The following is a 13,474-nucleotide window of genomic DNA, read 5'->3' as shown; positions in this document are numbered from 1 at the left end:
GCCGCCGAATTGTAACTGAAGTGTACGGGTACCGGAAGTCCGTATCGTTGTGCCATTTGCGGCATTGAGTACCGGACCTTGTTGCCTGTTACGAGTGTCGCGGCCGGTCGGGGGCAAAATACTGACCTCTGCTCCAGTATCGATGAGGAAACGCCGCCCGGACTGCTTGTCCCGAACGAATAAGAGGCGTTGACAGTGGCCAGCTGCCGTAGCTGTTAGCGGCGGCTGGCGCTGGCGTTTCCCTGACTTGCAGGGTGGCGGCATCGACGGGCCTCCGCGCCCCACCTCTGATGGTAGAAACACAATTGGTTGGTAGTGTTGTCGTCTGTGTTTCTGGGGTGTGGTCGCCTGGTTGCTGGGACTGGTTCAGGCGGGCGTTGGGCTCACGGCCTGGGGATTTGGCCGACGGACGAACCGCGCTTGAGTTTGACCTTCCACAGGACATCTGCCCGGGCAGCCACCTCACCAGGGTTGCTGAAATCGGCATCGGCCAACAGCAGGTGAATGTCATCAGGTAGTCGTTCGAGGAAGGCCTGTTCGAACATTAGGCAGGGCTTGTGCCCCTCGGCCAATGCCAGCATCTCATTCATTAGCGTGGATGGGGATCTGTTCCCCGGGCCATCGAGACGAAGCAGGCGGGTGGCGCGCTCACGACGGGAGAGGCCGAAGGTCCGAATCAGAAGGTCTTTGAAAGCCAGGTACTTGTGTTCCTCTGGAGGGGACTGGATGAAATCACTGACCTGGGCGGCTGTCTCCTGGTCCAGAGAGCTGACCACATGGTAGTTCTTTGTGGAGTCGGAGGTGATCCGCCGAAGGTGGAATTGCACTTCGGCCTGGTGAAACCAGATGCTGGGATGAAGCGTCCAAAAAGTGGGCAGCTTGAGTGCCACTGCGTTGGATGCTGCATTGCCGTCCATTGTGCAGGTCCAAAATCCGTTTGGACTGTCGGGGTTACCAATGTAGTGGTTGCTACCGCAAAATAAAACAAGATGTTAGTCGAAGGATTGCCAAACAAGAACTGGTTTATTTTCCCGCCTTGCACGGGCCTTTTAAGGGAGACAGTTCCCACCCAATGCAACCGGCAATGACGTATATACTACGTCATCAAGTCTTTCCCGTGCGCAGGTTCTTCCCATCGCTCGGGGAAGACTAAGGCCCGCTGCCATCTTGGGCCTCGCCGCTCCGATGCCGTGCGACCCGACTGCCGAGCCGGTTTGCTCGCCCGGATGGTGAGTCGCTACACTATGTATATTATGAATCTATTGCAGCCTGTAAATCAAATTTTTAAAAAAAAAATTTACTGTGGCATTTAAAATGGAATGAAAACTGAAGTCACATTGCAGGACTTGTACTTAAAGGTATCTTTGCTACCTTGGACATAATGTTCCAGAAACAGCTTGGTAGTAACCTCTTGTACTTGTTTCATAGTTCTCATTCTTACCATGTTCAGGGAAGACTATTGTATTGCCAGGCACTGCGATATTTTCCATTGAGGTCAGCAAACTCTCGAGCAGCATCCTGCCCATAAAGAAGGTAGATTAGCAAGGTTCAGCAACGTCTAGAAGTGGACTGTGGTCAAACTAGTGCCATTGCACAAAGCTGAAACAGTTTGATGCAAGAGAAGGTCATTTAGATTCTCCAGTCTGCTCCATTGTTCACTAAAATGGTGTCTGATGTTTTGCCTTTTTAATTTTAAATCCCATTTGTGCCTGAGACTTGGACGAAAGAACCCATTGGAATCTTTTTCCTCTTCTCCCCACCTCCCTCTCACTCCACTTGCAATTGCTCCAAAAACCAGATAAGAGTAACTTCCTGGATCTAGTTTGCTCTTGGTACCACCCAACAGAGGGAACAGCCAGGATAAACAGTCGTAGGTGAGGGACAGATTTTTTTTTTTAAAAAGTTGTTGACTGTTGAGTTGGTAATTTATTACCCCCTGCTCTGACTAGGGGGGCGTGGACTGAAGGATTACCTGGCCAAAGTTGGGAATGACCTCTGTAACATTGGATACACAATTCAGATCATTAGTAATGATACATTCTGGCAAGTGGTGTCAGTAAGTTAGTGTTTGTTTTATTAAACTAAATATGTGACCGTTAAATCTTGAGTTGGAAAATTTTGAAACACTAGGCATGTGCTGGCCTTGGGTGTTGTTCTAGCTTGCTGGAAATAAGAGGGGACTGACAAAGTGCCTACTGAAACTAGAAGTTAAGTGGCTTAAGAGATGGCCAGTCTAATAAATGCATCAAAGCTGGAATGGCATGCTCTTCAGGTCATGTACAAGTGTGGGATATATAGAATCAGAAGTGGGCTATTTAGCCCTCAAGCCTACTCTGCCATTTAATAAAATTGCTGTAATTCCCCTTGTATATTTCCAACTCCCTTGTTAAAAATTAACCTAAATTTCAAACAACTCAAAAATCTGAGCATTTATAACCCAATCAACACTGAAATGTCACTGTATTTCCAGATAGATGACCCACTTTCTGACACTGCCCTCTGTTTCTAAACTAGACATTTGGGGAAAAAAATCTTGTCAATCTATCTCAGAATCTTTTTGTCTTAATCGCATAGCTGCTAATTCTTCTAAACTCCAGTGGGTGTAGACCCACTCTCCTCTGTCCTTAGGACAACTCTCTAATCCCAGAAATCTGCTGAGTTTACACTGTGTCATCTTCATATATCCAAGGATACAGTGACGAAATCTGCAAGCAGAACTCCAAATTCTCACTAAACCTGTACTGTAAAACCAAGGCTTCCTTGCTCTCGTATTCCAACCCCTTACATTAAAAGGTAACACACCATTTGTTTTCCAAAGTGATTGCATGTTAACTTTTAGAGTTGTATAAGTAAGCTATTAACTGCTGAAATCTAACTTCTAAAGTCATTTATTCCCTCAATGTCCAATGTAACCCTGTAGTCTTCCTTGGGTAGAATAGATTGCCCTGGTTTGCTCTGAAGCCAATGTTATAGCAACAATATGGAAATCTTTCTGAGAGTTCATTTAATTGCCTCCTGACATTTTTGGTGCCTGTGACTCAGGTTGCCTATGTAAATTTGATTAAGGGTTATGAATGGTAGAGAATCCAGGTATCTACCCATGGTAACCAGATGTACAAACATGTGCCAATGACCCCAGCACACCAAGAGCACAGTTGACACCATCATACTGAACCACCCTTTACTTTGTGCCACCCAGACCCCTCTGAAAGAAACAGGACTGTGCTAATAACTTAAAGATTCTTGATTGAGCATTAATTTAAAGTAGTCCTTTTGAAATTTTTGCTTTCAGGCATCTCATTTCTTCTGGGGGTTCTGGGCATTGATTCAAGCAAAGTATTCCACAATAGACTTCAATTTCTTAGGGTAAGTACCTAGGGGCTAACACCATTTGAAAATTTTGCTGAAAACTCCCATGAGCAAATCTTTCCTACCCCATTTTTGTTTTTGTTTTGGATTTCATTCCACACATTTTAATTTCTAAGCAAAGAAAAATTCTGATCAACTAACTACAGATAGCATTGTTCCCCAGCCCTAATTACACAGATATTCAGGCCATAAGTAACATTACATAATCACTAATCCCATTCTCAAGAAGAAAATTCTGGTAAACACAGTGGATTCTTTCATTGACGTCAATTTCCATAAACCACCACTTGATCCTTTCCAACAAAATCCAATGGCTTCACTTCTACCCTTGAGTGATAAAGCTACAGCTGTTGTTGTTCCTTTCTCTCTCAATAATGTAATTCTTTTTGTCTTGCAGGTACAGTGTCCTGAGGTTTAACCAGTACTTCAAGATGAAGCCTTGTGTCATTGCTCTTCAGACTCCGGCATGATGTAGGGTGAATGGTGTTCCATCACCCTGGTGCACAATCAACCCTGATGGTCCTATCAGTACACAAACTCCCTTCCTCTTCCGCAACTTGTTGAGCCTAATCCCTTGGGTTTGAGAAGCAAACTAGACCCCCAAATTCTTGACTTCTGCTTGCTTCGAGCATAGCCCTGGGGAATCAGTCAGCAACTCTGTGCCCAGAGCCTTGGCTTCATGTTTTACTCTTAGTTTGAATCCTATTTTGAGCCAGGGGTCTTAGACAAAAGAGGTCCTGAGCCCAATCCCTTTCTTTCCCCATTGCATCCCTGTCATCACGCCCATAAAATTCCTGAATTGAATCACATTCCAGATCTCTCTCGCTCTCGATGGGGACCAAATTGAGGAGCAATCTGAAAATGTGGGTTTGGGGGGGGGGGGGGGTGGTGGGTGGTGGTGGAGGAGGGGAGGTGGTGCTTTTGAACATTTACTGAATATTGCTTATTGAGCCTTTGCCACCCTGATCACAAGGAGGCTTAGACTGACACCAACATCAGCAGCTCCAAGGCTGGCAGTGATCTTTGAACTTTTGCTTGAGGTTGCTAAGGAGTAATGATCTCCTGCCCCTGACAGCAGGCACTAGGGGTCAGTAAAACTATGTTGCAGTTCTATCAATAACCTAAATGTGTGAGAACAAGTGGGTGTGGGGTTCAAAGCTCAGACAGCATGAGTGCCATCCCATCCCCTGGACTTTGCTCCAGCCTACTGGCACTGGGAGGGGTTGACTGGAAGTGAAGGGGCCAGTAAAAGATTGGCATATGACCCATGGATGCAGAATGTGTAAGTAGGGATGGCTAGCTGCTGAAACTGTGCCATATAATGATATGGGCTTCTGCACTGTCCTGAGATGATAACTCTTTAGACTGCTGCCCAGATCACCTGCTTCCTCCTGGAGTGATTTGCTTTGGTTTTTGGCAGAGGTGGGGTCCGGAGGGGCAAAGGTCTGATGAAAGGTTATTGAGCTGAAGCATTCTTTTCCCCCTCTCACCTACATTACACACCAGGGGCAATTTACAGTGGCCAATTAACCTACCTACCCACATGTCTTTGGGTAGTGGGAGGAAACCCACGTAGTCACAGGAAGAATGTGCGAACTCCACACAGACAGCACCCGAGGTCAGGAATGAACCCAGATGCCCGGTGTTGCGAGGCAGCGACTCTAGTAGCTGCGCCTCCCTGCCGCACTAAGGCAGTTGCTGCCTGACTGGCTGAGTACATACAACATCTTCTGCTTCAGCAGTGACGGGTCGCAGAGACATCCTGGTGGTCAGCCTCCTGTGGGTCCACCAACCTACCACCCAAACAGTGAGCGGATCCCTTCATAGTACCCACTGCTTGTGCTCCGAAGACTGTGATGTTTGACAGTTCGGTCTCTCTCATCAACAGCCTTTCACAAAACACAATTAGGGAAAGTGGACAGCCAGCCACTGATGCTGCGTGTTGCCTCCCATTTTGTGCGCTTCTCATCAATCTGAGACTTCCCTTTTTGTAGCAGTGATAGCATTGTATCCAGCTGTAGCCCTTGGCCAGATGATCCTGCTGCCCTGAGTACATAGGAAGCCTGTATTGCTGCCATTTGGATGAATGAGTCCTCCCTGGCCACACTGAGGTTATTGGACAGTGGGAAGAAGTGCTTTCTCAACTTTTCCGGATGATTATAACCTTGGCTTGGCCACAACAACCAGAAGGCATGGCATTTGAGTGATACATTAGAAAGCTTCTCAAACCATACCTTGCAATGGTGATCTATTTTGAAGTGGCGTGATGTGATGTTTACAGGCAAAATTTGCATCCTACCCTTGCACAATATTTGAGATAGCTTGTGTGATTACTTGCCTAACACCAGAATTCCAGTGATTTTATTCATGACAGTATGAAGCCATACCTGCAGACCCATCTGTCAACTCTTGTTTCAAGCTTTTTCCTCCTTCAACAAAGGCAGCTTGTTTTTTTAAAAAAAAGCATCTGAAGAAGAGCTTGGAAGACACTTGTATGCATCAGAGTCCATTTAACAGCCAGGTTCTATCATCATTGGCCAGCCCTGCAGTTTTGTAGTGATGATGCAGTTAGTTTCTAATCTATCTTCACTACTGTGGTTGTAAATGATAGTGGACAAATCTGGTCCCACTTTATAATTCAAAAAAAAAATCCCTTTTTGTTTCTGAAGCTGTGCAGTGGTGAGGGAGCAGTAAACCAGCTGATATTATCTAAAGGCAGCCTGACAGAATAGCACACATTGTTCAGTAAATGAGCCAACTCAGGTTATGCCCTTGTTTTCCTCTCTAGCTCTTGCCTCTTTTCCAAGCACAACAGAGTGATGTTGGATATCACCACAGTGGGATGTCTCTTCTGGGGAGGTCTTGAGGAAGAGCATGAACCATAAATGGGTCTGTCTACATTTAAACCAATCGTGCTTACTGTCACCCTTCCTCCTCTCTTGCCATCGTCTCCCACTGAATGACCCTGCCCCTGATGACATTCAGACATCTGTTATTTTCAACACATCTCTTGATTTGTGTCCAAATTCCTGACCCAGTAGCTGAGTGGAGAGATGTCTTTCAAACTGATTACTGAAATGCAGGTCTGCTGTACATTTTGTAATTATGAAGCTGCAATTTTTTTTGTTGAAATGCCTGTTTATAAACCAGTGAACGATATTTATCGGTGTGTATACTTTGTCTAGTTTTAGACTGAACAGATTTTTTTTTCTTTTAGTGTCTGATTAATGAAGGGTGCACTTAACCTGTGAAGCACTGAAAATAAGATTCCCTTAAAGTGATTTGATTTAATACACGAGTCCAGCTACTGGTTGGTGGTCTGGAGGTTCCTTCATTCGGGAGGGTTGCCTTCTCTTATAGCAAGCAGATTCCAGGGTAGGGAAGATTGGACCAGTAACAGAGAGAACAAGAAATCAGTGATTCCTGTTCTGTTTTGCCTAGCTCCTGAAAAGTTCATAAACTTATGATGGTGAGGAATCTGATAACTAAAAGCATCGACATCTTCAGATCTTAACCTGAGGAACTTAATGGACTGGCTTGTGAATTCTAATCATGCTGTGATCAAAATAATTTCACTAATCTGTGCGCACAAATAATATGTCAATTGAATTTTGTTGGACTAAATCTTTGCTATTGGTTGACCATAACTACCCATGTAGCCACATGATGTTGGAGAAAACAATCTGCTGCCTTGAATACAAGATGACCCTGGATGGATAAAAGTGGTGGCAGAAGAGATCTGGGACTGGATGAATTTGTCTACCTCCTGTGGAACTCCTAAATGTTTTGAGGTTACTGCTAGTAACCTTGTAAATAAATTAATTAATGGAAGGTTTTCTGTGCACTTTGCATGTTGTATTTATGAGTTTAATGTGGTGTGCCTCTTGCACACTAAAGGCTGCAGATGACAAACCAGAAGGAAGTGTTTAAGGGTATTCCACACTGTAAATGGAGAGTAGCTCCAACACTGACAAATGTAGTGGACTGCATGATGACTTGTGTACAGAGCATTTTAGGCAGTGATAAGATCATAAGTCAAAGGAGCAGAAGTCAGCCATTTGGCTCATCGAGTCTGCTCTGCCATTCTATCATGACCTGATCCATTCTCCCATTTAGCCCCCTCCCCTGCCTTCTCACCATAACCTTTGATGCCCTGGCTACTCAGATACCTATTGATCTCTGCCTTAAATACACCCAATGACTGCCTCCACAGCCACCCATGGCAACAAATTCCACAGATTCACCACTCTGGCTAAAGAAATTTCTCTGCATCTCTGTTCTGAATGGGTGCCCTTCAATCCTGAAGTCGTGCCCTCTTGTACTAGACTCCCCTACCATGGGGAAACAACTTTTGCCACATCTACTCTGTCCAGGCCTTTTAACATTAGAAATGTTTCTATGAGTCCTGCCTTTCTACCACCAACACCGCCCCCCCCCCCCCCCCCCCCCCCCCACCAATTCTTCTGAACTTTGAGTACAGCCCAAGAGCCATCAAATGTTCCTCATATGTTAAACCTCTCATTCTTGGAATCATTCTAGTGAATCTTCTCTGAACCCTCTCCAACGTCAGCACATCTTAAATAAGGAGCCCAAAACTGCACAAAGTACTCCAAGTGAGGTCTTACCAATGCCTTATAGAGCCTCAACATCACATCCCTGCTCTTATGTTCTATTCCTCTAGAAATGAATGCCAACATTGCATTTGCTGCCTTCACCACCGACTCAACCTGGAGGTTAACTTTTAGGGTATCCTGCATGAGAACTCCCAAGTCCCTTTGCATCTCTGAATTTTGAATTTTCTCCCCATTTAAATAATATGCCCATTTATTTCTTCTACCAAAGTGCATAACCATACACTTTCCAACATTGTATTTCATTTGCTGCCACTTTGCCCATTCTCCTAGTCTATCCAAGTCTCTGCAGACTCTCCATTTCCTCAACACTACCCACCTCTCTACCTATCTTTGTATTATCGGTAAATTTAGCCACAAAGCCATTTATTCCATAATCCAAATCATTGATATACAATGTAAAAAACGGACCCCTGCGGAACACCACTGGTAACGGGCAGCCAACCAGAATGGGATCCCTTTATTCCCACTCTCTGTTTCCTGCCTGTTAGCCAATGCTCTATCCATGCTCATAACTTTCCTGTAATTCCATGGGCTCTTGTTTAGCAGCTTCATGTGCAGCACCTTGTCAAAGGCCTTCTGAAAACCCAAATACACAACATCCACTGTATCTCCTTTGTCCGGCCTGCTTGTAATTTCCTCAAAGAATTGCAATAGGTTTGTCAGGCAGGATTTTCCTTTAAGGAAACCATGCTGAGTTCGGCCTATCTTGTCATGTACCTCCAGGTACTCTGTAACCTCATCCTTGACAATCGACTTCAACAACTTCCCAACCACCGATGTCAGGCTAACAGGTCTAATTTCCATTTTGCTGCCTCGCACCCTTCTTAGATAGTGGAGTGACGCTTGCAATTTTCCAGTCCTCCAGAACCAAAAGATCATTACTAAAGCCTCTGCAATCTCTACAGCTACTTCCTTCAGAATATGAGGGTGCATTCCATCAGGTCCGGGAGCTTTATCTATCCTTAGACAATTCAGCTTCCTGAGTACTTTCTCTGTTGTAATTGTGACTGCACACACTTCTCTTCCCTGACACCCTGAATGTCCAGTGTACTGCTGATATCTTCCTCAGTGAAGACTGATGCAAAATATATGATGATAAGATATCTTTATTAGTCACATGTACAGCGAAACACACAGTGAAATACACCTTTTGCGCAGAGTGTTCTGGGGGCAGCCTGCAAGTGTCGCCATGCTTCCGGTGCCAACATAGCATGCCCACAACTTCCTAACCCATACATCTTTGGAATGTGGGAGGAAACCCATTCAGACACGGGGTTAACGTACAAACTCCTTACAGACGGTGGCCGGAATTGAACCCAGGTCGCTGGTGCTGTAATAGTGTTACGCTAACTGCTACACTACCATGCCCATCAAGTTTGCAGATGACACGAAAAGTGGTAGTGTTGAAAGTGAGTATAGTCTTGGGTTGTAAAAGAATAGTGATCAAACTGGTTTGTTGGGTTCTGCAATGGCAGATGGGATGTAATCCTGGTGAATGTGAGGTGGGTCATTTTGGGAGATTTAGTAAGGTTATGATGTACACAATGAATGGTAAGAACCTGTGATGAGTACTGAAGGATGTAGAGACTTGTGTACGTCCATAGATCCCTAAAGCTAGCAGCACAGGTAGGTAAGTGGGATACCATCCTTCATTAGCTGGGGAATGGTGTATAAGAGGTCTTGGTACAACTTTATAAAACTTAGGTCATAGCTGAAATATTATTTGCAGTTTAGATCGCCACACTATAGGAAAGACATAATTGCACTGGTGAGTGAACAGAGGAGATTTACCAGGATGTTGCCTGGATGCAACATTTCAGTTATGAGGAGTGATTCGACAGGCTGTATTTGTTTTCCTTGGAGCTGAGGGGGGACCTGATAGCGGTGTACAAAACTGAGTGGCATAGTCAGGGGGAAACTTCCCCATTGTGGAGAAGCCTAAAACTGGAAGGCATAGGTTTAAAGGTGAGGGGATCTGAGGAAAGCCCCTCATCCAGGGGGTGGTTGCAATCTGGAATGCACCTCCTGAAAAGATGGTTGCAGCAATTATTCCAAGATTATTTCAAAAAGTACCCTGGAGCAGCACGTGACTTGCTGAGGCATAGAAGACTGTGGTCAAGTGCTGGTGAGTGGAATTAGTGTAGGTGGGTTGGCATTGAGCTTGTTTCTCCGCTGCATGATTCTGTGACTCTAGTGCATAACTCTGCATCTACAGCTCTCTGGGGGAAAGAATTCCAAAAATTCACAATTAAGAAAAAAGTTCTGCAGAGCTCAGGTGTAAATAACTCAACCCTCCAGCCTGAGACTGTGCCCACTTACATAGTTTAAAAAAAAAATTTGGTTTATTATTGTCACATGTACTGTGAAAAATGTTTTGCATGCCATCCATACAGACCATTTCATTATAACAGTGCATTGAGGTAGTACAAGGGAAAACAATAACAAGGCGGAATAGAGTGTTACAGAGAAAGTGCAGTATAGGCAGACAATAAGGTGCAAGGTCTAAAGAGGTAGATTTTGAGGTGAAGAGTCCATCTTATCGTACTAGGGGACTGTTCAATAGTCTTGTAACAGCGGGATAGAAGCTGTCCTTGAACCAGATCGTACGTGCTTTTAGGCATTTATATCTTCTGCCCGATGGGAGGGGGGAGAAGAGAGAATGTCCTGGGTGGTTGGGGCCTTTGATTATGTTAGAACATTACAGCACAGTACAGGCCCTTCGGTCCACAATGTTGTGTGAACATTTTATCCTGCTCTAATATCTATCTAACCCTTTCCTCCCACATAGCCCCCCCCCCCATTTCTCTATCATTCATGTGTCTATCTAAGAGTCTCTTAAATGTCCCTAATGCCCCACAACCTCTGCTGGCAATGTGTTCCATGCACCCACCACTCTGTGTAAAAAAACACTTACCCCTAACATCCCTCTTGTATTTTCCTCCAATCACCTTAAAATTATATCCCCTCGTGTTAGCCATTGTTGCCCTGTGAAAGTCTCTGACTGTCCACTCGATCTATGCCTCTTGTCATCTTGTACACCTCTATCAAGTCACCCTCCTTCTCTCCAAAGAGAAAAGCCCCAGCTCACTCAACCTATCCTCATAAGACATGCTCTCCAATCCAGGCAGCATCCTGGTAAATCTCCTCTGCACCCTCTCTAAAGCCTCCACATCTGTCCTATAATGTTGTCTGCTTTAATGAAGCAGCGAGAAGTATAGACAATCCATGGAAGGTAGGCTGGTTTCCGTGTTGTGCTGAGTTCTGTCCACAACTCTCTGCAGTTTATTGCGGTCTTGGGCAGAGCAGTTGCCAACCAAGCCATGATTCATCCAGATAAGGTGCTTTCTATGTGGTGCATGGATAAAAATTGTTGAGGGTCAAAGTGGACATTCTAAATTTTTTTAGCCTCCTGAGGAAATGGAGGCACGTTGCTGTGGTGTCTATGTGGTTAGACCAGGACAGGCTATGGGTAGTGTTCACTCCTAGGAACTTGAAGCTTTCAACCCTCTTGAGCTCAGCACTGTGGATGTAAACACGAGCATTTGCACTACTCCCCTTCCTGAAGTCAATGACCAGCTTTTTTGCTGACATTGAGGGAAAGGTTGTTGTCATGACACCAAGTCATAGGCTTTCTATCTCCTTCTTGTACTCCGACTCATCGTTATTTGAGATTCAGTCCACTATGGTGATGTCATCTGCAAACATGGGTGGAGTTAGAGCAGAATCTGGCCACGCAGTCATGAGTGTATAGGGAGTAGAGTAGGGGGCTGAGGACACAGCCTTGTGGGGCACCAGTGTTGAGGATAATTGTGGTGGAAGTGTTGCTGCCAATCCTCACTGATTGCAGTCTGTTGGTCAGGAAGTCAAGGATCCAGTTGCAGAGGCAGGTGTTGAGTCCCAGGTCTAGGAGTTCGGAGATGAGTTTTCTTGGAATTATAGTATTAAAGGCAGAGCTGTAGTCAATAAATAATAGTCTAGCGTAGGTCCCTTACCATCCAGAGGCTTCAGAGATGAGTGTAGGGCCAGGGAGGGTCGCTGTGGACCTGTTTCTGCAGAGGGTGAATTGCAGTGGGTTGAGGTTGTCTGGGAGGCTGGAGTTGATATGTGCCATGACCAGCCTCTCGAAGCACTTCATGATGGGTGGATGTCAGACCCATAGGGTGGTGGTGATTAGGGCATTTCTAGATTACCCTGTTAGGGGAAGCTCATGGAATCTGCCTTCTCTGTCTTACAGGACTTTTCTAAATGGCAGAGGATTTTTAGACTATTCTGCTCAATCCCTGAAAGAAATGTCATCATCTGTGGAAGGTGCCTTGTAACCCAGTAAGTTAACAGCTCATGTATAAAAGGGGAGTTGGAGCAGCTACAACAGGACCTTTCAAAATTTTAAGGGGGAGAAATGTTGGGTGCCAAGTAGATAGCTCAGCTGAAATGCTGACAGACGTAGAGTAGGTCCCTATCCTTTTTATTAAGAGAGCTTGTACTTCAGGATCCTCTAGGTAGTAATCACAACATGGAGGAATTTCAGACACAGTTTGAGGGTAAACATCTCATATCCATGACCAGTGCCCTCAACTGAAATAAGGGCAATTACAAAGGTACGAAGGAAGAGTTGTCTAGACTGGACTGCGAGTATAGGCTAAAGGAAATGTCAGTAGATGAACACGGGCAGCTGTCTAAACAGCCATTTCATAATGCTCAGCAGAAATTTAACCCAATTGGAAAGAGGGACTCAATGAAACAGATGAGCCATCCGTGGTTAACAAAGGAGGTCAAGGAAAATATTAAAGTAAAAACAAGCATACAGTGGTAGAAGCTAGTGGTAGACCAGAGGACTGGGAACTTTCCAGGAACCAGCAGAGAGGGTGAAACTGTCAATAACGAGGGAGAAAGTTGATTATGAGAGTAAGTTGTCAATTTATATTGAAACCAACAGCAAGAACTTCTATGGATACTTAAGAAGGAAAAGGGCAGCTGAGGTAAGTGCAGGGCTCCTGGAGCTTGAGAACTACTAACAGAAAACACAGGTAGACAAGGTGGTGAAAGCTTATGGTTCTCTTGCCTTCATCGGAGAGGACATTGAGTGCAAGAGTTAGGACCTTGTTACAGCTGTACATGACGTTAGTGAAGCCACACCTGGAGTATTGTGTGCAGCTCTAGTCACCAGACTATAGGAAGGATGTGAACAAGTTAGAGAGGGTGCAGAAAAGTTTCAGAAGGATGTTGCCAGGACTGGAGGGCTTGAATTATAAGGTGAGACTGTGTAGGCTGGAACTGTTTTCCCTCGAGTGAAGGAGGCTGAGGGGTGACCTTATGGAGGTTTATAAAATTATGAGGGGTAAGGATAAAGTGGATGATCATGCTCTTTTTCCCAGCGTAGTGGATGGGTTTAAGATGTGCGGGGTAAGTGTGGTGGATATATGGAACGAGCTGCCAGAGGAGGTGGTAGAGGCAGGCACAATTATAAGATA

The 13,474-nt window shown here is 45.0% G+C and overlaps 1 protein-coding gene across 2 annotated transcripts in view; it reads left to right on the top strand.

The window, feature by feature from the left end:
* etnk2 (ethanolamine kinase 2) overlaps positions 1-7,204 on the top strand; it is a 56,545-nt gene extending 49,341 nt beyond the window's left edge. For both annotated transcript variants that reach the window (XM_052034837.1, XM_052034836.1), the window contains exons 7-8: positions 3,293-3,366; positions 3,767-7,204. In XM_052034837.1, the coding sequence (XP_051890797.1) occupies positions 3,293-3,366; positions 3,767-3,839 (147 nt within the window). In that variant the 3' untranslated portion in view covers positions 3,840-7,204. The remainder of the gene's footprint in view (positions 1-3,292; positions 3,367-3,766) is intronic.
* Positions 7,205-13,474: the final 6,270 nt, after the last annotated feature.

This window comes from Pristis pectinata, chromosome 20, assembly GCF_009764475.1.
Source record: "Pristis pectinata isolate sPriPec2 chromosome 20, sPriPec2.1.pri, whole genome shotgun sequence".
NCBI lineage: Eukaryota > Metazoa > Chordata > Chondrichthyes > Rhinopristiformes > Pristidae > Pristis > Pristis pectinata.
This window is presented reverse-complemented; position numbering and strand designations above follow the sequence as displayed.